This window comes from Nerophis lumbriciformis, linkage group LG07 (genome assembly GCF_033978685.3).
Source record: "Nerophis lumbriciformis linkage group LG07, RoL_Nlum_v2.1, whole genome shotgun sequence".
Lineage (NCBI taxonomy): Eukaryota > Metazoa > Chordata > Actinopteri > Syngnathiformes > Syngnathidae > Nerophis > Nerophis lumbriciformis.
In genome coordinates this window covers 20,961,321-20,985,822 of record NC_084554.2, presented here as the reverse complement: position 1 = coordinate 20,985,822, position 24,502 = coordinate 20,961,321, and the positions used below count along the sequence as shown (strand labels likewise).

The 24,502-nt window shown below is 40.8% G+C and overlaps 1 protein-coding gene across 3 annotated transcripts; it reads right to left on the bottom strand.

Moving 5' to 3' along the window:
* Nucleotides 1-665: 665 nt before the first annotated feature.
* Nucleotides 666-15,893, bottom strand: LOC133609764 (myosin regulatory light chain 2, smooth muscle minor isoform). 3 transcript variants are annotated; one of them, XM_061965668.2, is made up of 4 exons: nucleotides 15,790-15,893; nucleotides 14,514-14,713; nucleotides 1,188-1,349; nucleotides 666-1,109 (listed from the first exon to the last, which is right to left on the bottom strand). In XM_061965668.2, the coding sequence occupies exons 2-4, from the start codon at nucleotides 14,695-14,697 to the stop codon at nucleotides 937-939; spliced, it is 519 nt and encodes a 172-aa protein (XP_061821652.1). In that variant the 5' UTR covers nucleotides 14,698-14,713; nucleotides 15,790-15,893; the 3' UTR covers nucleotides 666-936. The 3 variants fall into 3 exon arrangements, with proteins under 3 accessions (XP_061821652.1, XP_061821651.1, XP_061821650.1); XM_061965667.2 differs by lacking the exon at nucleotides 15,790-15,893 and adding an exon at nucleotides 15,541-15,686; XM_061965666.1 differs by lacking the exon at nucleotides 15,790-15,893 and adding an exon at nucleotides 15,399-15,522.
* Nucleotides 15,894-24,502: the final 8,609 nt, after the last annotated feature.

Sequence of the window (24,502 nt, the reverse complement as noted above, 5' to 3'; positions counted from 1 at the left end):
CTTGCTTGGATAGAACTCCACAAAGTTGTATTTTCCTAAGCAACCTGGTGAACCAACATTAAGTTACCAAGTCAATGGATGTTTATTCATCCAGTTTATTGTATTCTCAGGGCATTCAATCAATTGCAACTGGACTGTTCAGTTTGTTTTTAGGCTGGCAAACACTGATTTTGTAAATCCTAAGCGATTCTATTAATCTGTTACAGACCCCACACACAAAGGTAAAAAAATCAGCCATTTTGACCTATGTGTGTGGTATGCTCATGTCAGCGCAGCACACCACCTTGCCTGATATAAGCCAAAATCTTGTGTGGACAAAATACATTTAACATCATAACTTATTTAAAATAAAAAAGATTTAACTGAATCTGAACGTTGTTCTCACACTCATTTAGACCTTTGTGGAGAACATACTCATGACTTACACCATTCATTCCAGTTTATGTAAGGGCACCACACTGCAAGTTATGATAGAGGGCACTATAAAAATGAGACCCATTGCCTCCCTGTTTGGCACTTGGCATCAAGGGTTAGAATTGAGGGTTAAATCACCAAAAATGATTCTCGGGCGCAGCCAGAGCTGCTGCTCACTGCTTCCCTCACCTCCCAGGGGGTGATCAAGGGTGATGGGTCAAATGCAGAGAATAATTTCACCACACCTGGTGTGTCTGTGACAATCATTGGTACTTTAACTTTATTTAAAAAGTTTATATTATAAAATGCAGCAGTTCTAAACCCAGTCACACAAATTGCAAAGACAAAGCCCATTGGCTCGGGTGACAAACACATATCTTTAGTCTTATTGGAAGGAGATGTATACATTTTGGCAAAGTAGGAACAATACAGCAGAGTAATTGCTTTGGTCTGCTTTACAAAAAGGTTTATTACAGGTTGAGATTGGCAGTACAGCGCTCTGACATAGATGGAAAACAATCCTCAATCGTCCTTATCCTTGGCACCGTGTTTAAGGATGCGTGTGAACTCCACATAGTTGAAGTTATTCTTCTTGTCGATGGGGGCCTCCCTGAAGAGCTCATCCACCTCGTCGTCTGTGAAACGGTCACCCATGGTTGTCAGCAGCTCCCTCAGGTAATCATCAGGAATGAAACCTGCAAATAAAAAGTTCATGTTTTTTTGGGCTGCTTCCATACATTTAATGTTTCATCTTCTCAAAAGATTTATTTTACCTGTCCCCTCTTCGTCAAAGCAAGCAAAAGCATTTCTGATCACGTCTTCAGGGTCTGTGCCGTTGAGCTTTTCTCCAAACATGGTGAGGAACATGGTGAAGTTGATGGGCCCAGGAGCTTCATTCATCATGGCCTCCAGGTACTCGTCAGTTGGATCCTTCCCTGGAACCACAAAAAAAACCACACTTAGACAATTTACATTTTCATCAATAATTTCACCAAACTACTTCAATTGTTCAATAATAGTTTAAACCCAGGGTCCACAACCACTTGACCAAGCCGCGGAAAACTTTCACAATAAATTATTTTTAAAAAGGTAACCTTTTTAAAACACAATTTCTGTAAATATCTAAAGATTTTTTTGGGGAAGTTTGGAAATAAAGGTATTGTTTTCTTTTGAAAACTTTACAAATACATTTATTTTACTTTGACTGAACTTACCCTCATGAAGCTAAGTTAATCTTTCCCATTGAGTATACTAAAAAGTAATTACACTACTCAAGGAATTAGTGAAAAGAAGACACAGCTAGAGCTACTTAAAATAAGCTTTTGTTGCTTCCATGCTAACGTTTGTTTTGGTCATGATCAGAAGCAGAATGACAAGAATTTCACTCATTTGTAAATGGTACTATACCAAATATGACTTTTGCCAAGAAACATACACTTTAATCCTAAATTGATCAAGGTAGTCTATACATACTGTTTTTAGAACGCCCATACACAGAAATACTGTTTCACAGGGCAAACAAGTTAAAGTACCAATGATTGTCACACACACACTAGGTGTGGCGAAATTATTCTCTGCATTTGACCCATCACCCTTTATCACCCCCTGGGAGGTGAGGGGAGCAGTGGGCATCATTTTTGGTGATTTAACCCCCAATTCCAACTATTGATGCTGAGTGCCAAGCAGGGAGGTAATGGGTCCCATTTTCATAGTCTTTGGTATGAACTCACAACCTACCGATCTCAGGGCGGACACTCTAACCACTAGGCCACTGAGTAGGTTGTTGTTTTTGTTTTTTTCGGTTATCGCTTTCCGACGGTGTTTTGTTTTGCTTATATTTGCCGGGTCAAGTTATTATTTTATTGGTCGACTTCAAAGTGATGCACTTTCCGGTACAATTTCTTAAATTTTGATTCGCCGAAAGTTTTATCGATCACAAATACTGCATTTCCGGTATTAGGACTTCCGCGTGTTATTGTTTTCATCCTAGCGAGCAATAAATCCACGCAGCGAAGCTTCAATGAAAAGTGGCTTCAAGAGCCACTTTTCAGCAAATGGCTCACTTATGACGATGGAAAGATGTTTTGCAAGCCATGTAAACGGGTTAATAAAAAGAACACCTTACGACCGGGTGCACTGATTTTCAAAGATCCAGCCTTACACCAAGAAACATGTTACAGCTTTCCTGCTTGTCTGCTCCCAAACCGTAGCCGAGGAGCGTGGTGGAGACTTTCCCTCCAGGGTCGATATATTGTCGGGAATAACATCGTCCACTTAGTCGGAATGACGAGGCCGGGGATTTATTGCAACTCTTTATTTATGTTTTCCACAAAGCCAAGCGGATATCCACCATGCTATATTAACACTCATGAACATGCTAGCGCTCCCTCTCCTAACTTGCCCACTCACTTACACATGTCACTTACCCCACATGCCGCCTTCTTAAAGGGGAACACACAGCTTATGGCCATCACAAAGCCAGAGATGAAATGCTAGAGTTGAGTGCCACTGTATTAAATGACATTGAAACTAACTTGCCAAATTTTAAGTTTGTTGGCATTTAATTTTCATGAAAGTGTAGATGCGGCGGTTTTTAAACGAATAATGATCTACATACAGGTGAGAATAATCAATTAAATTTGTCATGCATGTATGATCTGGCACACGATTATCATAATTTCATGACCGAAGAAACATTTTTTTTACACTTTTATACTGAAATAAATACATCTACAACTTATTAAATGAAAATATAGAAAAAAAAATACCGGCAGCGGTAACGTTTAGATCCATGAAGGAAAGAAGAAAGCGAATGAATGTTTATAACTGAATACATTTACATATGCATACAAATTTGTTTTCTTTTGTATAATTTTTTTAATGACTTAATTTAGTTTATGACAACATTTTTCCAAAACACCATATAGAATGTGAGATATAACAGGATAATGCATACATTTATCATTTGTTTTCAAAACGGTTACAAAAAAGTGGGACCCCAAAAAGTTACTGTGGGACCCCATTTTTATGACTTGATGGGGTCCCTGGGACTCCATTTTCAAAAATTCCTAGCGCCAACACTGGTATACATACTACAACATACAACTCAAGACTTGCAACGGAGGGTGAAGGGGCGAGCATCTGGCTCGAAACTGCCAGCCAGCTACGTTTTCCGTCATACCACGTGGGGTGAAGTGTCTGAGGCGTGGGATGGAGGGTGGGGTACGTGTGTGTGTGTGGTGTGTATTTTTCGTGAATGCATATGTGTGTCTGTTCCGCGACACTCTCGCAAACGCGATAGCACAGCCAGTCAGTCCAACAAAAGTCAACAAACAACAGGTGTATGTCCATGAGAGACAGGGAAGGAGGTTGTTTCGTCTGCACTGTTTTATGCACCGGAGGAATGACCCACCTTTGTGTTACGTACAGCTGCAAGATGTTTTCATGATTTGTATTAATAAATTGAGAAATCAAACTCTAAGAGTCTAAGTCTTTCGTATCCTTTTTGACAGCACTCGCATGTTTAAATTTAAAAGTTTAGAAATCGAATATTACATAATTTTCACATGAAACTAATCTGGCATGTGAGCAGGCTACTACTGTATGAACACATTTTGATCTAAGTTACACAAATCATTTTTATATTAGGGGTAATCAGAGTCACCTGCCTCCAAGATTTTGTGTATCATTGCAGCAAGTCTGCAACTATCTTTTCAAACAGGGTGCGGAACTACTTTAATTCCGGTCTATTTTGGCCATGCACAGCCATCCTGGGAAGAGGTCACCGAGAGACATGGCACTGGGAAATGAAACATCCATAGGTATTTTTTCCTCAAGTTGAGTGCATCGCATGACCTTGTAATGACCAACTGTTCTGCCTCCCCGTTTGTAACAAGACATCATGGATGCTTCAAGCATTGGCATTTGATTATGTCATCACCAGGAATAAGGACAGGTAGGATGCAAAAGTCGCTGAGGCCATGTGTGGTGCCCAATGCTGGACTGATGGCCTTATTGTGTCTAAGCACAAACACTGCATCCTGCCAGAAGAATGTAAAGAAGCTCAACGTCCTCAAGCTTAGAGCAGCTATGTTACAGAATAACTGCCCAATAATCTTGACGGAGGGCTACTAGACACACTCCAGTCTTCTGGCTGCTCAATGCAGATGAGACTCAATTGCTGACAGAGAAGACACAGATCTTGGAGAGATGGTTGAACACTGATGTGATATTCAAACCAGGCGCAATCAACGACATGTGGACATCAACTATGACCATGACAACCTCCCTAGAAAGGAAGAAGTCAGAAAGGCCATCAAGCAACTCTCCTGTGGTGAAGGACCAGGATCAGATTCAATCCCTGCTGAGGTGTACAAGGCAGGTGGGTCCAGCCATGATACAGAAACTGACAGAACTCAAGTCTGTGGAATGAAGGAAGGGTCCCAATACAGATATAGATGTGACCATTGTCCACATCTACAAGAGGAAAGAAAGGCTACCTCCAGGCCTGTGATAATCACAGTGGCCTCTCTCTCGTCGATCGCCAGGAAGATAAGTTTGAATTTAGATGATTCCAGTTTAGATTCCTTGTTCCAATTCTGGATCTCAACAATTCTCAATTACGATTCTTTTAAAAGGCAGAGTCAAAAATATGTATTTATTTTTAGATAATAACTTTACAATGCATTTCTCATGTGGCTATTTTCAAAGCAATCAATGTGATTAAAAGAACTGAAAATATGGGAAACATTTTGGATTTGAAAACTTAAAGCCACAAGAAAAAAACACTACATTAGTGTGAATGTAGTGTTGTTAAGGCGGCCGCCTTAACAACAAAGATCCACCGCCTAAACTAGTCTTAACAAGCTGCTCCGCTTAGTTCTGCCCCTGCCTCTGTCAGTACGTCTCTGCAGCACCCAGCATTGTTCCACCCACAGAACCATCTGATTGGTTACACGCAAAGCGGTAATAGCCTATCAGCAGTGCGTATTCAGAGCGCATGTAACAGCCAATCAGCAGTGCGTATTCAGAGCGCATGTAACAGCCAATCAGCAGTGCGTATTCAGAGCGCATGGAGTCAGTGCTCCTGCGGTGAGGTGAGCAGAAAGGTGTTTAGCAGGTAAGGCAGCGGACTCTACCCAAATTATACTAAACACCTCCCAGTCAACTACTAGTAAAATCACTATGAGCCCGTTGACGTTCTAGAAACATAAGCGGCATCTCAGCTCGCTCGCAGTCCTTGAGGTGAAGGCTAATTAGCTTTTAGCGTAACGTTAGCTCATTTTGCGGCGTGTGTGTGTTACGGACAGCAAAGCCCTGTCGGTCTGAGAGAAAGACAAGCATTATTGACCCACAGTTAACAACTAAGTTATTTCACTTTACCTTTTTCTGTGTTAATTGAGCTGTGTTGAAGCAGCAAAAAAACGACATTATGGCGAAGTTGGTAGAGTGGCCGTGCCAGCAATCGGAGGGTTGCTGGTTACTGGGGTTCAATCCCCACCTTCTACCATCCTAGTCACGTCCGTTGTGTCCTTGGGCAAGACACTTCACCCCTTGCTCCTGATGGCTGCTGGTTAGCGCCTTGCATGGCAGCTCCCGCCATCAGTGTGTGAATGTGTGTGTGAATGGGTGAATGTGGAAATACTGTCAAAGCGCTTTGAGTACCTTGAAGGTAGAAAAGCGCTATACAAGTATAACCCATTTATCATTTATCATTATGTTAAATAGTTTCCTGAAGCTGTCTCTGATAGTTGATATAATAATGTAACTGCATTATAAAGCCTACATGAACTCCATGGTGTTCAGGGATGAATAGTCTCTCCTATTGCTATTGTACTATTTTTTTCAGCTATAGTTACATTAATCATTAGTAATGTAGCAGCCTAGATTTGAATGGCAGGGTCCCTGCAATCACATGTTGATAAAAATATAACATTTACAAAATAAAAATCAACTACATGCTTCCCAAATGCATGATGAGTTAAACATATGTCAGCATGTAGCCCCACTTTTAACTCTTTTTTTTCAAACGCTTATTGCAAACGCTTACTTACTTGTATGTGGGGCTGTAATGGTACGTGTATTTGTATTGAACCGTTTCGGTACGGGGGGTTCGGTTCGGAGGTGTACCAAACAAGTTTCCACACGAACATATTAAGTAGCCGCCTCCGCTTCCTTCTGCCTCGGTCAGTACTCTACACAGCACCCAGCATTGTCCCACCGACACAACCATCTGATTGGTTACAAACAGAGCGGTAACAGCCAATCAGCAGTGCGTATTCAGAGCGGTAACAGCCAATCAGCAGTGCGTATTCAGAGCGCATGTAGTCAGTGCTTAGCGTTTAGCATGTAAGCATCAGGCTGCGAACTCTCCCCAAATTATAATAAACACCTCCCTGTCAACTACTAGTAACATCACTATGAGCCCGTTGACCTTCTAGAAATATAAAAGGCAGCTTAGCTCGCTCGCAGTCCTGGCTTGAGGTGAAGGCTAATTCGCTTTTAGCGTAACGTTAGCTCATTTTGCGGTGTGTGTGTGTGTGTGCGTGTTATGGACAGCAAAGCCCTGTCTGTCTGTCATTTCACTTTACCTTTTTCTGTGTTGATTGAGCTGTGTTGAAGCAGCAAAAAAGGACATTATGTTAAATAAAGAGTTTCTGTCTCTGATAGTTGATATAATAATGTAACTGCATCATTAAGCCTACATGAACTCCATGGTGTTCAGGGATGAATAGTCTCTCCTATTGCTATTGTGCTATTTTTTTCAGCTATAGTTACATTAATCATTAGTAATGAAGCAGCCTAGTTTTGAATGGCTGGGTCCCTGCTATCACATGTTGATAAAAATAGAACATTTACATAATAAAAATCAACTACAGGCTTCCCAAATGCTGTAATAAATTAAGCATGATGAGTTGACTTGAAACTGTTTAATGTTGCACTTTTTATATGTAGAAGAAAAGTTATGTAATTTTATTTAATCTGAGCAACAACTTGAGGCAGTTTAATGTTGATTAACGTTCAAGGTTCAAGGGTTTTATTCGTCACATGCAGAGTACACCACAGTGAAAGGCTTTTTTCAATGCTCTTCAGATATTGCATACAGTGGGATCCAAACACTAGTTGCTGAATCTAATACACTAAATACAAAAAAATACGGCAGAATTATTATAGTGTTCCCAATGTTAAAAGGATAAAGCCATTGTTTACAAATTTGGTAAATAAATAACCAAAAAATTTATATTTTGTTGTTTTCTTACTGTACCGAAAATGAACCGAACCGTGACCTCTAAACCGAGGTACGTACCGAACCGAAATTTTTGTGTACCGTTACACCCCTACAAGTAAGTCATTAATTTGACTCAGTAAGTCATTATTTTGACTTACTAATTAATAATGACTTACTAAGTCAAAATATTGACTTACTAAGTCATAATAATGACATACTTAGTATCTCAGGTAACTAGGACTGTTTTGTTTTTACTTTACGGTAAAAATATCGAGATATATATCGTATATCGCCATTCAGCAAAAAAAAACAAAAATTGTAGGATTCTTCACGCGACGAAGCCGGCCTACTTCACAACAGTCTGTAGTCTATTGCCCACCAGGCTGTGGTGGCAGCGACGAGGTGGAGACATAATGGCGACAGGCCGAGTTACACTGATCCTTACACCCACCAACCCCCTTCCCCGGTCTGTCATCCGGAGAGACACCACCTTAACTAACACATTTTCTGGGGGAAACACTGAACTGTATTGTTTTGTGTGGGTATTAAATAGACCTACTGTAGCTTATCCAAGGACAACATGTTTACTTGTATGTTCTGATTTTTTAAATTCTATGTATCATATTGTTGTTAAAATAAAGTTACAACAAAAGAGCTGTAATTTGTCAGCTTGTTAAGACATAATTTCCGGTGTTCACACAGCCCTCCTTTGCTTACGTCTTTGAAGCAATGTGCATGTCAAAAGTGATCTTTGCTTCAAAACGATTAGTTCCATCTCCAACATTAAAGTGAGTGTTGCTATCACTACAACACACAGGAAAACATGTGGGGAAGAGAATTTCTGGGTGTTGTTGATAAATAGCTTTCGTTTTGCATAGCAGAGTTTTAACTTGCACTTACAGATGTAGCGACAAACTGTAGTTTCGGACAGTGGTTTCCTGAAGTGTTCCTGAGCCAATGTGGTGATATCCTTTACACACTGATGTCGTTTTTTGATGCAGTACCACCTGAGAGATCGAAGGTCACGGGCATTCAATGTTGGTTTTCGGCTTTGCCGCTTACGTGCAGTGATTTGTCCAGATTCTCTGAACCTTTTGATGATATTATTATATGTTGTTCTTAAACTGTTTGACAATTTGCTCATGCTCATCCTTGTTGGTGAATGACTGAGCATTTCATGACACCCAATCATGAACCCACCTTTTCCCAATCAGACTGTTCACCAGTGGGATGTTCCAAATAAGTGTTTGATGAGCATTCCTCAACTTTATCAATCTTTTTTGCCACTTGTGCCAGCTTTTTTGAAACTTGTTGCAAGCCTCAAATTCCAAATGAGCTAATACTTGCAAAAAATAACAAAGTTTACTAGTACAAACGTTAAGTATCTTGTCTGTGCAGTGTATTCAATTGAACATAGGTTGAAAAGGTTGTATTCTGTTTTTATTTATGATTGACACAACGTGCCAACTTCACTGGTTTTGGGTTTTGTAGATAGATGCTGTTTTTTTTTTACTGTTTGTAGAGAAAATAAATATTATAAGAAAGTGGGCCAAAGAAAAGGCAAACTAAATATATACATACAGTGGGGGGGGGACCCCTCGAGGTAGTTGTAAGGTGTCCCCAGCTAAATGACAGATAGTTAACAGTGATGGACCCTTATTGAGTCCAATTGTGCACTCTCAGTTACTCGGTAGAGAAAATGAATAATATTATAAGGATGGGCCAAAGAAAAGGCAAACTAAATATATACATACAGTGGGGTGGGGAGACCCCTCGGGGTAGTTGTAGGGTGTCCCCAGCTAAATGACAGATTAATAGTAATGGACCCTTATTGGGTTCAATTGTGCACTCTCAGTTACATTAACATTGATATTACATAGATAGGGGATAGCTTCCTCTGTAGCTTAGATACATTTAATCGAGAGTAACTTGAAGCTTAGTGTACTACATTTTCCAAGTAGCTTGCTGATTGCCCATCACTGCTGATGAGGCTCACCCTGTTCATGTAATGACAGCTTGTATCCAGTTTGAAAGCCAGAAAGGAAGACGTAGCAATTCATCGATGACGGCAGAATTAAGGAGTTAATTTTCATTTATTGACTATCAGCCCAGGCCTACAATTGTATTACATTTTTATTGCCTCTGGACATCGAATTAAATGCTTTTTTAAGCCAGTTAAGGCAAATTATTTTCACAAAATACATTGCATTACTTTTTAGTGCTTTGTAATGACACGCAGAAACCCTGGCGTTTGTGTATTTGAGATACTAATAAATTCCAAATATTTGCAATTAAACCAAGGCAGAGAATTTTTTTAAAACAATCTTGCCTTTTTCCAAACTTGCTCCAAACGAGCCATTTGGAATTTGAGACGATTGTGTATGGATATATCCATACATTGTAGATGTTAACCTGAAGAGCTTTGCACAAGTTCTCAATTTTTATTAAGTTGTAGTCCAAAGTTGTAGTCAATAAATTCCTTATTTTTTTCGAGACTGGCTCGTAAATTCTCCACAATTGCCATTTCTAATACAAAGTAGCGTATAGTTCTAAGATATCTGTCAGTAGATTCGATGTGGAACCGCAAACAACTACAACATGATTGACTAGAGGGCCTCGACACGTAAATAAGACTGCCCACAAAAATGGCTGGAAGGTAGTCTGTAACACAATCTATGCAAAATATTGACAAAAGCATAGGGAAAATGTTTAATAAGAAATTATCGAGTTCGAGCCTATTATCGAATCCTCTTATCGAACCGATTCCTTATCGATTCTCTTATCGAGTCCACATAGGTTGTTGTATATGGAAAAAAACACACAATATTTGGTTTTAACAAAAGCTCACTTTTACTATATATATATAAATAAATAAAAAATCTAATAAATAAATAAATAAATATTGACTGTTACCCCCCTAAAAAAAAATAATTATTGACTGTTGTTGCCCAACGTATATTAAGTGGGATTTTTCAGAAAAACAAATATATACAGTAACACAAAAACAACCTGTCTCTGTGATCACTATAGGTATATAAATAATAATATAGTCCATCCATCCATTTTCTACCGCTTATTCCCTTCGGGGTCGCGGGGGGCGCTGGAGCCCATCTCAGCTACAATCGGGCGGAAGGCGGGGTACACCCTGGACAAGTCGCCACCTCATCGCAGGGCCAGCACAGATAGACAGACAACATTCACACTCACATTCACACACTAGGGCCAATTTAGTGTTGCCAATCAACCTATCCCCAGGTGCATGTCTTTGGAGGTGGGAGGAAGCCGGAGTACCCGGAGGGAACCCACGCAGTCACGGGGAGAACATGCAAACTCCACACAGAAAGATCCCGAGCCTGGGATTGAACCCCAGACTACTCAGCACCTTCGTATTGTGAGGCAGACGCACTAACCTTTCTTCCACCGTGCTGCCCATATATTATAATATAGTGTTAAATAAAATCAGTCCCTTGGGCACAAAACTGAAAATAATACAGATCTCCAAAAAGTGCACTTCTGCTGCTATTTGACATAACTGTTTGTTATGATGCTTTGACATTTTTGCACTTTATTTCTTTATATAAATAAAGTTGATTTGATTTGATTTGATTGAAAGAAAATTCTATGAAGAGAAAAGTTGTTTGCAAATGTGGTTACAATGCTAAAAAATGAAAAGTTAAAGCTAAGAAAATAAATACACTTTATTGAGTTAACATTATTTCTTTATAGGGGAAAATGTGATGTTATGAGCTAGGGAATATAACAACTACACTACCCAGCATACAACGGGAGTGACGAGCATGCGCGGTAGCCCCAAAAAGTGTTGTTGCACGTCGCCACCCGGCAGCTAAGAATGTGGTTATAGCACGCTGTGAAAGTAAACGTCAAGAACTCAGCAACACGCCTTGTCTGCATTATTTATAATTAGACAGACAACACATATACAGTGTGACTTTGTTTCGATTACAAGGAAAGAAAAACAAAAGTTAAAAAAGGGAGATGTTGTATATATATGTATGTGCTGCGGTTGCTTTAAGAACGTTGCGACAGCTGCCGTAAAGGAGGTGTGTTGCTATGTTTCCAGTTGATCGTAAAAGTGTTCGTCATGTGTTTGTACCCTGCTCAAATCTCTCAGTAAAGTTATTCATTGGATTATACCTTTTGTTTTGAACTTTATTAAACCTTGGAGCGCTTTTTCCGGTCCATTGTTTTTTCCTGCTTTCGCTATCTGCGCCTAATGACTGAGCTACGTGACGTCATTTCTTGTGATGTCCCACGGGGCATTTCTGGTCGGGACGGGATTCGTTCCCAGGGATTCGAATAAAGGACCAACTCTTTTCTTTACCATAGTGGTCTCGATAACGGGTACCGGTTCTCAAAAAGGGATTTGAGTCCGAGGACTCGGTTCTTTTCTTATCGAACAACCGGGAAAATCGGTTTCGAGTATCATCCCTACCAAAGCATCACCCATACATTTTATGTAGACCAAAATAAACAGTTTTAAATGTAGGAAAAAAAATCATTATGACTCCTTTAACACTCTCACAAGTCAGAGCCGGTGAATAAAGGAACAGGTCAGTGACATGGTGTTATAATGCGCTTTCAAAATTAAAGCAAAATAGCATATTTCTTTCCTCTGTTGTGTATCTTTTGGGTAGGACAAACGTTGTCCACACCGGATGCCATCTAAAAACAGCAGTGCGGTCTTAAACACCCGCCGAGACTCCATTGAGGAAGAGAGTGAAATGGAGAGAAATAAAGTGAAACAAAGTGAATGGCTGTTAATGTTAATAAAAATAATAACACTAATAATAATGTTAATAAGTGTGTTGTGGTGATGGAGCTGTGTCCACACACAATGGTCTCTGGCGGTGGGCGAGAGTTGCTCCACGCTGTCGTGGTTGTAAAAGTGCTTGATTTCATATGCAGCGGAGCCTGCTTTTAAATGTTAATATCGCCAACGATCACCCCCATTTAATCGTGGCAGCCAAAACTATGATTAATATTTGATGAATTGGTTGTGAAGCCCTAATAATCATTTGTACCTGTTTGGTTGTTGTCTGTCTATTGTGTCCATATTGTCTTTGTGTCGGTGTGTTAGTGTTTTTCTACCTGCCTTAGGGAAAAGGATGCAATTTAGCTTTTGTGCTAATTCCAGCATTAGGGCTGCAACTAACGACTATTTTGATGGTCAATTAGTCAACGATTATCTTAACGATTGGTCGACTAACCAGATAATAAAGCGTAAACATATTTAATGGCTCTAATTTTTCCATCGACTTCGAAATGCAGTTTAAGTTATTTTAGACATGTGATTACTAACAACAAAGATGACTAATTCATTCATAAATATGTATTTATACTATAACTGTGCTGATCATTCACCTGTTACAAAAATTAAAACTACTATTAAAATGTTGTCCTTTTAAAATAAAGGAAAGGCTAAGTGCTGACACAAAACTATTACCGGTAACCTTTTTTATGTATTTAAAAAACAGTTAAAATAGCAGCAATGAAAACAAACAACAAAACACAAAATCTAACTTCCTCAATGCTTTTCTTTTTGAGGAAGTTAGATTTTGTGTTTTGTTGTGTGTTTTCATTGCTGCTATTTTAACTGTAAACATTTTGTGATGTTTAAGAAGCTGCACACTGGTATATTGACCATTGATTAACTCTTGGCAACCTAAGCACTCTAATAGACTCAATGTGTAGAATTCTATATTTTATTAATTATTAAAATGTTGGCAAGGGCAGCACGGTGGAAGAGGGGTTAGTGCGTCTGCTTCACAATACGAAGGTCCTGAGTAGTAGTGAGTTCAATCCCGGCCTCGGGATCTTTCTGTGTGGAGTTTGCATGTCCTCCCCGTGACTGCGTGGGTTCCCTCCGGGTACTCCGGCTTCCTCCCACCTACAAAGACATGCACCTGGGGATAGGTTGATTGGCATCACTAAATTGGCCCTAGTGTGTGAATGTGAGTGTGAATGTTGTCTGTCTATCAGTGTTGGCCCTGCGATGAGGTGGCGACTTGTACAGGGTGCTTCTGCCCGATTGTAGCTGAGATCGGGGTCGCGTGGGGCGCTGTAGCCTAAGGGAATAAGCGGTAGAAAATGGATGGATGGATGGAAAATGTTGGCTATTTAATAGATTATATGTTTAATCTTATGGTACCTCTGCCTTGGTGCCTGTCAGTCTGTGTGTGTGTGTGTGCACGCGCTTGTGTGTGTTCCCTTGTTAAAGTGCCTTTTTTTCAGCATTGCAAAGTGACACTGCTTTAAAAAGTACTTGAATTGATGTAGACAAAGTTTAGTTGGCTGACTTTGGCTGAAATGAAAGTAATTTTTTACACAACTTTGTCTCACTCTCGTTAGCTAGCTAGCAAGGTAGAAGCTCACACTCTTACCAAGGTTGAGACTGCATCTTCCCTCCAAATGTCCGACATCAGGGCTCCGCTTTAAATGGTCGCGTATCACAAATGTACTGCCATAAAAACAAAGTCCGCTTTGCAAAATGAGCAAGGTATTCATGTTTTTAACAATAAGAGGAAGTATCCTCAAACTTTACATGTTATCACTGACATTGTTTTAGCGAGTGACCCACTTTCGCCTGGAAAAACATCAGTGATGACGTCACGACTATTGCGGACAAATAATTGTTGGCGACAAGTTTTATCGTCAAAATTTGTCGACAAATCGTGGCAACCCTATCCAGTATATTTATGTTGAAGCTTGTTTTGATGACACATTGATTAATATGTACTGTCCTAACTCAAATAAATTAAATCTAATCCATAAACTATATACCATTACTGGAAGAAATCTACCATATTAAACTGTTAAAGCTTTGCACGTCACAACGTCCAGCTCTACTCACCCAGCGAGGCTAGCATGTCGTGGAGGTCTTCCTTGTCAACAAAACCGTCACGGTTTTGGTCGATCATGTTGAAGGCCTCTTTGAACTCCTGGATTTGGGACTGGTCAAACATGGCGAAAACATTGGAGGTGGCGCGCTGGGGGCGCTTCTTGGTGGTCTTTCCCTTTGCCCTTTTGCTCGACATTTTGATGGATTTATACCTTTAAAAAATAGCGCATTTAACTACAGATATGAATACATGTATAAAAATGTAATGCACAAATATCTACTGGACTAGGGTCATGATAATATGTATGCCTACACCTCGTAGATACATCATTCCAAGCCTGTGAATCCTGAGCTATAAATGGACATGTTCCTTTTCTTTCTAGATCACTGCGTCACTGACGGAAGAAAAGCCAGTAATGCACGGACTGATGCCCTTATCTGGATGTTTAACACAGGAAAGGTTTTGATGCTACAACACAAGCGAAGACATGCTTGACAGGCAGTTTAAGCTCAGTTGCTAAAGTAATGACATCCATCCATCCATTTTCTACCACTTGTCCCTCTCATTTTGTCGATATAACTACAATGGATCAATTAGCTGTATATTGCTTATGACTACTGCTTAATAATTAACTTCACAATTACTTTATTTTGAACTTTGCAATGTTTTTTTTTAAAAACAAAAAAACAATTACTCTTAAACTGGAGCTTTCCAAAAACATGCCAATTATTCCGTTTAAGGAGCTTGGAGGGGAGGGGTCGCAAATGATGTTGATTTATATCAATCAACAAGACGATGCCTTAAAATATGTATTTTAAACGGCAAGTCATTTAAGGACTAAAACAAGCCTTTCATACCAACAACAACTAAACATTTATCTTGTTCTTATCTCGAACCTGGTTAGTCTTGACTCCGGAGAAGCAGTCTTTGCCACTAATATTACTATAAAGGACATGTATTAAATAATGCACAATAAAAAAAGGAATAATAACACCAACACGTTACTAACACGAATAATGGAACACCAGCTGACGTTACCTTTGAAGGAATTCAACAACATCATATTTGCGTTTTAGCACAATTCTTGTAGTCATGTCGTCAGTTTCTGTTTGAACATTTATATCGTTGCCCCGTTAGCTAGCGTTAGCTAAACTAACCGTCCGCGTTCAGTGTTTTGAAACCACTTAAAACACACACATTCTCGCTCGTCGTTCACGTTTAACGCCAATAATATCTCACATAAACGTGCCACGAATAGACGACAATAAGAGGCAAATACTTGCTTACCTCCGATAAGACGATAAGTTGGTGTTAAAAGCGTTTTTTCTTAACCACCGCCCTTCACTTCCTGCCTTCAAGTTAATGTCGTCAACTCGTTCGGGACAAACCAACTGAAAAAAAGGGAGGTCCTTATTTTGCAGCAACACAGTTTAAACCGTTATTAAGTATACATAACATGGTTCGAAATAGATAGAAAATATTTTAAGATAAATAGAAATTGAATACACGATTATGTGTCGAACCGGGCTTTTATTATTGACTAAAGAAGTACAGCTGAATGTTTTACCCTGAGACAAGTATATTTCCCAAATACGCCAACTGCGTTCCTGGATATGACCATTTATGGACAGGAGACATTCTACACGTTGTTATGCAATAAAACCAATAAAACATCACGCTCATCTTAGGGATGTTTGTTACTCAATTTTCATTGCTCAATTTAGAGTTATTGTCTAATGCATCCCGTTTAGGTTGATTTTATCCTGACATTGGGGTGATGGTATTGGTGAAATACACAATATCATCACAATAATAGTGACCGCAACAGGTGATACAACATGCTGGAACCTGGACTTAATATATAAAATAATATGCAGCTGAGATAGGCTCCAGCACCCCCCGCGATCCCGAAAGGGACAAGCGGTAGAAAATGGATGGATGGATTTTAAATTGGCACCGTAAGCCAGCTTTTTGTTTAGTGCAACTGGCCAAGGTAAACTTTTCTTTCTAGGCAGCAATTTCAGACAGTAATCCATATGCCTCAACTGGATTCAATGTCGCTTTATTGTGGGGTTAGCCCAAGCCTCCATGGGGCCCTAAGCAAAATTTGATTTTGGGGCCCTCTATTTCTGCCAATAATATTGATTGATCATTCACACACCTACTATAAACTCATTGCGGCTCTGGCAGTGTTGTTTACATTATCCTATTGTCAGCCTGGTATGTCTTTACAAATGACATATCATTTATAAAGATATGGGGGTGGCCCAGTTAAGAACATAAATAATACCAATGAATGAACGAATGATGTCCAGAGTGCCACATATGGTTCCTAATCTTAAAATGTAGAAAACATTCAGCTACAAGAGTGGCCTGGGGTTGAACAGTCCAAGTGATAAATCTTTGTATTTACAGTAAAAGTGTCATCTTGTCTCATCAGTCTTGTACATATTAGTCTTTAATTACTAGTTTATATTTTTAGTTAATTGTTCATATTTAATGTTTACTTTGTACAAAGAGAGCGCAGTCTACTGAAGTTAAATTCCATGTGTGTTAAACATAACTGGACAATAAAGCTGATTCTGATTCAATTTATTATTTTTGGTAACAAAAACCTGAAACAGCAATGTGCAAAAATGTTGACCTAAAATTGTGTTTTTGTACAATAATATATCTTTGATCATTTAGAAATCATCAGTCAGACTCGTACATGCAAAAAATAAAAAATAATAATTTTTTGTTAATTGCTTTTGGGGGCCCCCTGGTGGCCGCGGGGCCCTAAGCAAGCGCTTAGTACGCTTATGCCTTGGGCCGGCTCTGGGTTAGCCCATACTTGCCAACCTTGAGACCTCCGATTTCGGGAGGTGGGGGAGTGGGGGGAGGGGTTGGGGGGTGGGACGGGGGCGTGGTTAAGAGGGGAGGAGTATATTGACAGCTAGAATTCACCAAGTCAAGTATTTCATACATATATATATATATATATACATACATATACATATACATATATATATATACATATAGATATACATATATATATATAGGCTCCAGCGCCCCCCGCGACCCCAAAGGGAATAAGCGGTAGAAAATGGATGGATGGATGGATATATATATATATATATATATATATATATATATATATATATATATATATATATATATATATATATCCTCTCTGAGCTGCCACATTACCGTGGTAGAGGAGTTTGCGTGTCCCAATGATCCTAGGAGCTATGTTGTCCGGGGGTTTCTATGCCCCCTGGTAGGGTCTCCCAAGGCAAACTGGTCCTAGGTGAAGGATCAGACAAAGAGCAGCTCAAAGACCTCTATGAAGAACACAAACAAAGGACCCAGATTTCCCTCGCCCGGACGCGGGTCACCGGGGTCCCCCTCTGGAGCCAGGCCCGGAGGTGGGGCACGATGGCGAGCACCTGGTGGCCGGGCCTGTCCCCATGGGGCCCGGCCGGGCACAGCCCGAAGAGGCAACGTGGGTCCCCCCTGCAATGGGCTCACCACCCATAGCAGGGGCCATAGAGGTCGGGTGCAGTGTGAGCTGGGTGGCAGCCGAGGGCAGGGCACTTGGCGGTCCGATCCTCGGCTACATAAGCTGGCTCTTGGGACGTGGAACGTCACTTTGCTGGGGGGGAAGGAGCCTGAGCTAGTGCGGGAGGTGGAGAAGTTCCGGCTAGATATAGTCGGACTCACTTCGACGCACAGCAAGGGCTCTGGAACCACTTCTCTTGAGAGGGGCTGGACTCTCTTCCACTCTGGCGTTGCCGGCAGTGAGAGGCGACGGGCTGGGGTGGCAATTCTTGTTGCCCCTCGGCTTAAAGCCTGCACGTTGGAGTTCAACCCGGTGGACGAGAGTGTAGCTTCCCTCCGCCTTCGGGTGGGGGGACGGGTCCTGACTGTTGTTTGCGTTTACGCGCCAAACGGCAGCTCAGAGTACCCACCCTTTTTGGATTCACTCGAGGGAGTACTGGAGAGTGCTCCCCCGGGTGATTCCCTCGTTCTACTGGGGGCAGCGACAGTGAAACCTGGAGAGGTGTGATTGGGAAGAATGGCCGCCCGGATCTGAACCCGAGTGGTGTTCTGTTATTGGACTTTTGTGCTCGTCACAGATTGTCGATAACAAACACCATGTTCAAACATAAGGGTGTCCATATGTGCACTTGGCACCAGGACACCCTAGGCCGCAGTTCCATGATCGACTTTGTAATTGTGTCATCGGATTTGCGGTCTCATGTTTTGGACACTCGGGTGAAGAGAGGGGCGGAGCTTTCTACCGATCACCACCTGGTGGTGAGTTGGCTGCGATGGTGGGGGAGGATGCCGGACAGACCTGGCAGGCCCAAACGCATTGTGAGGGTTTGCTGGGAACGCCTGGCAGAGTCTCCTGTCAGAGAGAGTTTCAATTCCCACCTCCGGAAGAACTTTGAACATGTCACGAGGGAGGCGCTGGACATTGAGTCCGAGTGGACGATGTTCCGTACCTCTGTTGTCGAGGCCGCCGATTGGAGATGTGGCCGCAAGGTGGTTGGTGCCTGTCGTGGCGGTAATCCGAGAACCCGTTGGTGGACGCCGGCGGTGAGGGATGCCGTTAGGCTGAAGAAGGAGTCCTATCGGGTTCTTTTGGATCATGGGACTCCTGAGGCAGCAGACAGGTACTGACAGGCCAAGCGGTGTGCGGCTTCAGCGGTCGCGGAGGCAAAAACTCAGACATGGGACGAGTTCGGGGAGGCCATGGAAAAAGACTTCCGGACGGCTTCAAAGCAATTCTGGACCACCATCCACCGCCTCAGGAAGGGGAAGCAGTGCACTGTCAACACCGTGTATGGTGGGGATGGTGCTCTGCTGACCTCGACTGCGGATGTTGTGGATCGGTGGGGAGAATACTTCAAAGACCTCCTCAATCCTACCAGCACGTCTTCCTATTAGGAAGCAGGGCCTGGGGAATCTGTGGTGGGCTCTCCTATTTCTGGGGCTGAGGTTGCCGAGGTAGTTAAAAAGCTCCTCGGTGGCAAGGCCCCGGGGGTAGATGAGATCCGCCCGGAGTTCCTTAAGGCTCTGGATGTTGTGGGGCTGTCTTGGTTGACAAGACTCTGCAACATCGCGTGGACATCGGGGGCGGTACCTCTGGATTGGCAGACCGGGGTGGTGGTTCCTCTCTTTAAGAAGGGGAACCGGAAGGGTGTGTTCCAACTATCGCGGGATCACACTCCTCAGCCTTCCCGGTAAGGTCTATTCAGGTGTACTGGAGAGGAGGCTACGCCGGATAGTCGAACCTTGGATTCAGGAGGAACAGTGTGGTTTTCGTCCTGGTCGTGGAACTGTGGACAAGCTCTATACTCTCGACAGGGTCCTTGAGGGTGCATGGGAGTTTGCCCAACCAGTCTACATGTGCTTTGTGGACTTGGAGAAGGCATTCGACCGTGTACCCCGGAAAGTCCTGTGGGGAGTGCTCAGAGAGTATGGGGTAACGGACTATCTTATTGTGGCAGTTCGCTCCCTGTATAATCAGTGTCAGAGCTTGGTCCGCATTGCCGGCAGTAAGTCGGACACGTTTCCAGTGAGGGTTGGACTCCGCCAAGGCTGCCCTTTGTCACCGATTCTGTTCATAACCTTTATGGACAGAATTTCTAGGCGCAGTCAGGGCGTTGAGGGTATCTGGTTTGGTGGCTGCAGGATTAGGTCTCTGCTATTTGCAGATGATGTGGTCCTGATGGCTTCCTCCGGCCAAGATCTTCAGCTCTCACTGGATCGGTTCTCAGCCGAGTGTGAAGCGACTGGGATGGGAATCAGCACTTCCAAGTCCGAGTCCATGGTTCTCTCCCGGAAAAGGGTGGAGTGCCATCTCCGGGTTGGGGAGGAGATCTTGCCCCAAGTGGAGGAGTTCAAGTACCTTGGAGTCTTGTTCACGAGTGGGGGAAGAGTGGATCGTGAGATCGACAGGCGGATCGGTGCGGCGTCTTCAGTAATGCGGACGCTGTATCGATCCGTTGTGGTGAAGAAGGAGCTGAGCCGGAAGGCAAAGCTCTCGATTTACCGGTCGATCTACGTTCCCATCCTCACCTATGGTCATGAGCTTTGGGTCATGACCGAAAGGACAAGATCACGGGTACAAGCGGCCGAAATGAGTTTCCTCCGCCGAGTGGCGGGGCTCTCCCTTAGAGATAGGGTGAGAAGCTCTGTCATTCGGGGGGAGCTCAAAGTAAAGCCGCTGCTCCTCCACATCGAGAGGAGCCAGATGAGGTGGTTCGGGCGTCTGGTCAGGATGCCACCCGAACGCCTCCCAAGGAAGGTGTTTCGGCCACGGGGAAGACCCAGGACACGCTGGGACGACTATCTCTCCCGGCTGGCCTGGGAACGCCTCGGGATCCCCCGGGAGGAGCTGGACGAAGTGGCTGGGGAGAGGGAAGTCTGGGCTTCCCTGCTTAAGCTTCTGCCCCCGCGACCCGACCTCGGATGAAGATGGATGGATGGATGGATATATATATATATATATATATATATATATATATATATATATATATATATATACATATACATATATATATATATATATATATATATCCATCCATCCATCTTCATCCGAGGTCGGGTCGCGGTATATATATATATATATATATATATATATATATATATATATATATATATATATATATATATATACCGGGTTGCGATATATATATATATATATATATATATATATCTACATCCTGAAAATATGCAAACAAAACTGTGTTTAGATAATTGATACTTCAAACTTGTATAAATAAATATTAAGGAATATAATATAACTTGGCTTCTGAGAGCTTCAAAATGTAATGAATAAAATGCTAAAGTTGTTGATAAACCAGCAATTATTTTAATAATTAAATATGGTCATTTTAAATGAATTATTATGATAATTTAAAATTAATTATTTCCGATATGTTTATTTTAATGTATAATTCCATGGCTGGATGTAATAAGGAGTCAGAAAAAATACAAATAAAAGTACAATTAATTTTGATGTTTTTAGCAAAATATAGTAAAAATTTATTTAGTTTTTTTTTTTTTAAATGAATAAATATATTTATTTTTAGGTAAGATAAACATAATAATACAATCTATCTCTAGTCTGGATGTTTTAGTTCTTGTCACCCTGTTGTCCTCCCGTCATAAAAAAAAGGCTGTCCTCACTCAGGAGCTGGAGGCCACGCCCCCTCCAGCTCCGGCTGAAAATCGGGAGTTTTTCTGGAGAATATTTGTCCCGGGAGGTTTTCGGGGGAGGCGCTGAATTTCGTGAGTCTCCCGGAAAATTCGGGAGGGTTGGCAAGTATGGGTTAGCCCAGCGTTTCTCAAAGTGTGGGGCGCGCCCCACTGGTGGGGAATAGAGACATGACAGGTGGGGCGCGAGGAACGGGAGGAAATTTCACTTTAAATTTTTTTTTTAAATTATTATATTCTTAGATTATTTTTTTTACTATGCTTTCATTTTCTATACACACTGTAAATCACTTTGTGATTTACAGTGTCTGTGAAATCCGCTATATAAATAAATGGAAATTACCGGTACTTATTTTTACTGTAGGCTTTATATTTCTCGGTACGAGCGAAAGTTTGACAGACATAGCAACAGTAACTAATGGGGGCGGGGCTAAGCGGAACAAACTTTCGCGCGGATGGGTAGCAGGCTAATGTATGGATCACAATTACACAAATATATACATTTGTGACTCGCACCTCAAAGGTCGTCGAGCCAGAGCCAGCGCCTGCAGAGAAACAAAAATCTGACGGGCACACACTGTGTCATTCACCGGGAAGCACTAGCGTCAAGGCAGCTCAGCCCCGAACTCAATGAGGTTTTAACAGATGTTGTGAGCGCGGTAAATTTGATCAAAACACGACCACTGAAAGCGCGACTGTTCTCTACATTGTGTGAGGAAATGGGAGCTGATCATACAGCCGTGCTGTTTCACAGTGAAGCAAGGTGGCTCTCCTGGGGGAAAGTGCTGTCACTTGCCCTGTCTTGCCAAATGCATAGCTCCTCCTTTTTTTTGTTGCAAAGATTGCAAAGTGGCACTTTTATTGTATTTATTATTGAACTTGATGCAAGTTATTTGATTTATTATTGAAGTTGATGCAAGTTATAACACTTTTTTTGATTTATTATTGAACTTGATGCAAGTTATAACACTTTTTTTGATTTATTATTGAACTTGATGCAAGTTATAACACTTTTGTTTGATTTATTATTGAACTTGATGCAAGTTATAACACTTTTGTTTTATTTATTATTGAACTTGATGCAAGTTATTTGATTTATTATTGAACTTAATGCAAGTTATAACACTTTTATTTGATTTATTATTGAACTTGATGCAAGTTATAACACTTTTTTTTTATTGAACTTGATGCAAGTTATAACACTTTTGTTTTATTTATTATTGAACTTGATGCAAGTTATAACACTTTTTTTGATTTATTATTGAACGTGATGCAAGTTATAACACTTTTTGATTTATTATTGAACTTGATGCAAGTTATAACACTTTTTTTTATTTATTATTGAACTTGATGCAAGTTATAACACTTTTTTTGATTTATTATTGAACTTGATGCAAGTTATAACACTTTTTTTGATTTATTATTGAACATGATGCAAGTTATTTGATTTATTATTGAACTTGATGCAAGTTATAACACTTTTATTTGATTTAATATTGAACTTGATGCAAGTTATAACACTTTTTTTTTATTATTGAACTTGATGCAAGTTATAACACTTTTGTTTTATTTATTATTGAACTTGATGCAAGTTATAACACTTTTTTTGATTTATTATTGAACTTGATGCAAGTTATTTGATTTATTATTGAACTTGATGCAAGTTATAACACCTTTTTTGATTTATTATTGAACGTGATGCAAGTTATAACACTTTTTGATTTATTATTGAACTTGATGCAAGTTATAACACTTTTTTTTATTTATTATTGAACTTGATGCAAGTTATAACATTTTTTTTTATTTATTATTGAACTTGATGCAAGTTATAACAAGTATTTGATTTATTATTGAACTTGATGCAAGTTATAACACTTTTTTGATGTATTATTGAACGTGATGCAAGTTATAACACTTTTTTTTATTTATTATTGAACTTGATGCAAGTTATAACAGTTTTTTTGATTTATTATTGAACGTGATGCAAGTTATAACACTTTTTTTTATTTATTATTGAACTTGATGCAAGTTATACCACAGCTGCACAGTTATTTTATTTATTATTGAACTTAATGTTATTTTATGTTATTGAGTTTGAATGTATACAACTTGATGTTCAATACATTTGAAAATGTTAAAGCTTGGCATTAGCGCTCTGTTGGGGCGATGGGGGCAGGTGGGGCTTGAAAACTCCCCCTTGTCCAAAGTGGGGGATGACAAAAAAAGTTTGAGAATCACTGGGTTAGCCAGTCCTCCCTCTCACGTCTGCAGCTGGTGCAAAACGCAGCTGACCGCCTAAGCATGAGTAAAAGAGAACACATCTTACTCCTGTTTTAGAGCATCACTTCACTGGCTACCTATGCCTTTTAGAGTCAATTTTAAAATGACTTTATTTGATTTTAAATCTTTATATGGTCTTGCTCCGCCTTACCTCTCTGAGCCCCCCGCCTGGTCCTCCAGCTGCTCCTGGAGTTATCGAAATCAAAACAAGCTCAGAAGGGGCCAAAACGTTTCTGTTACGGCTCCCAAACTGTGGAAGGATCTCTCTCTTCATGTGAAACAGGCCCCATGAGAAACAGGCCCCTTCCTTGACAACTGCTGTATGTAGAAATGGCACCACTAAAGTGGCAGGTGGTTGCATCAGCTCTGTGATCTTTTATGTTCTTTGTATTCTTGAATGTTTCCCTCTTGTTTTCATATATTTTTACCTTAGTTTGGGGATGTTTTAAATCTGCACTGCAACTACATAAGTTCATAATTGTTGTATAGATAATTTCTTTATCCTATCCTA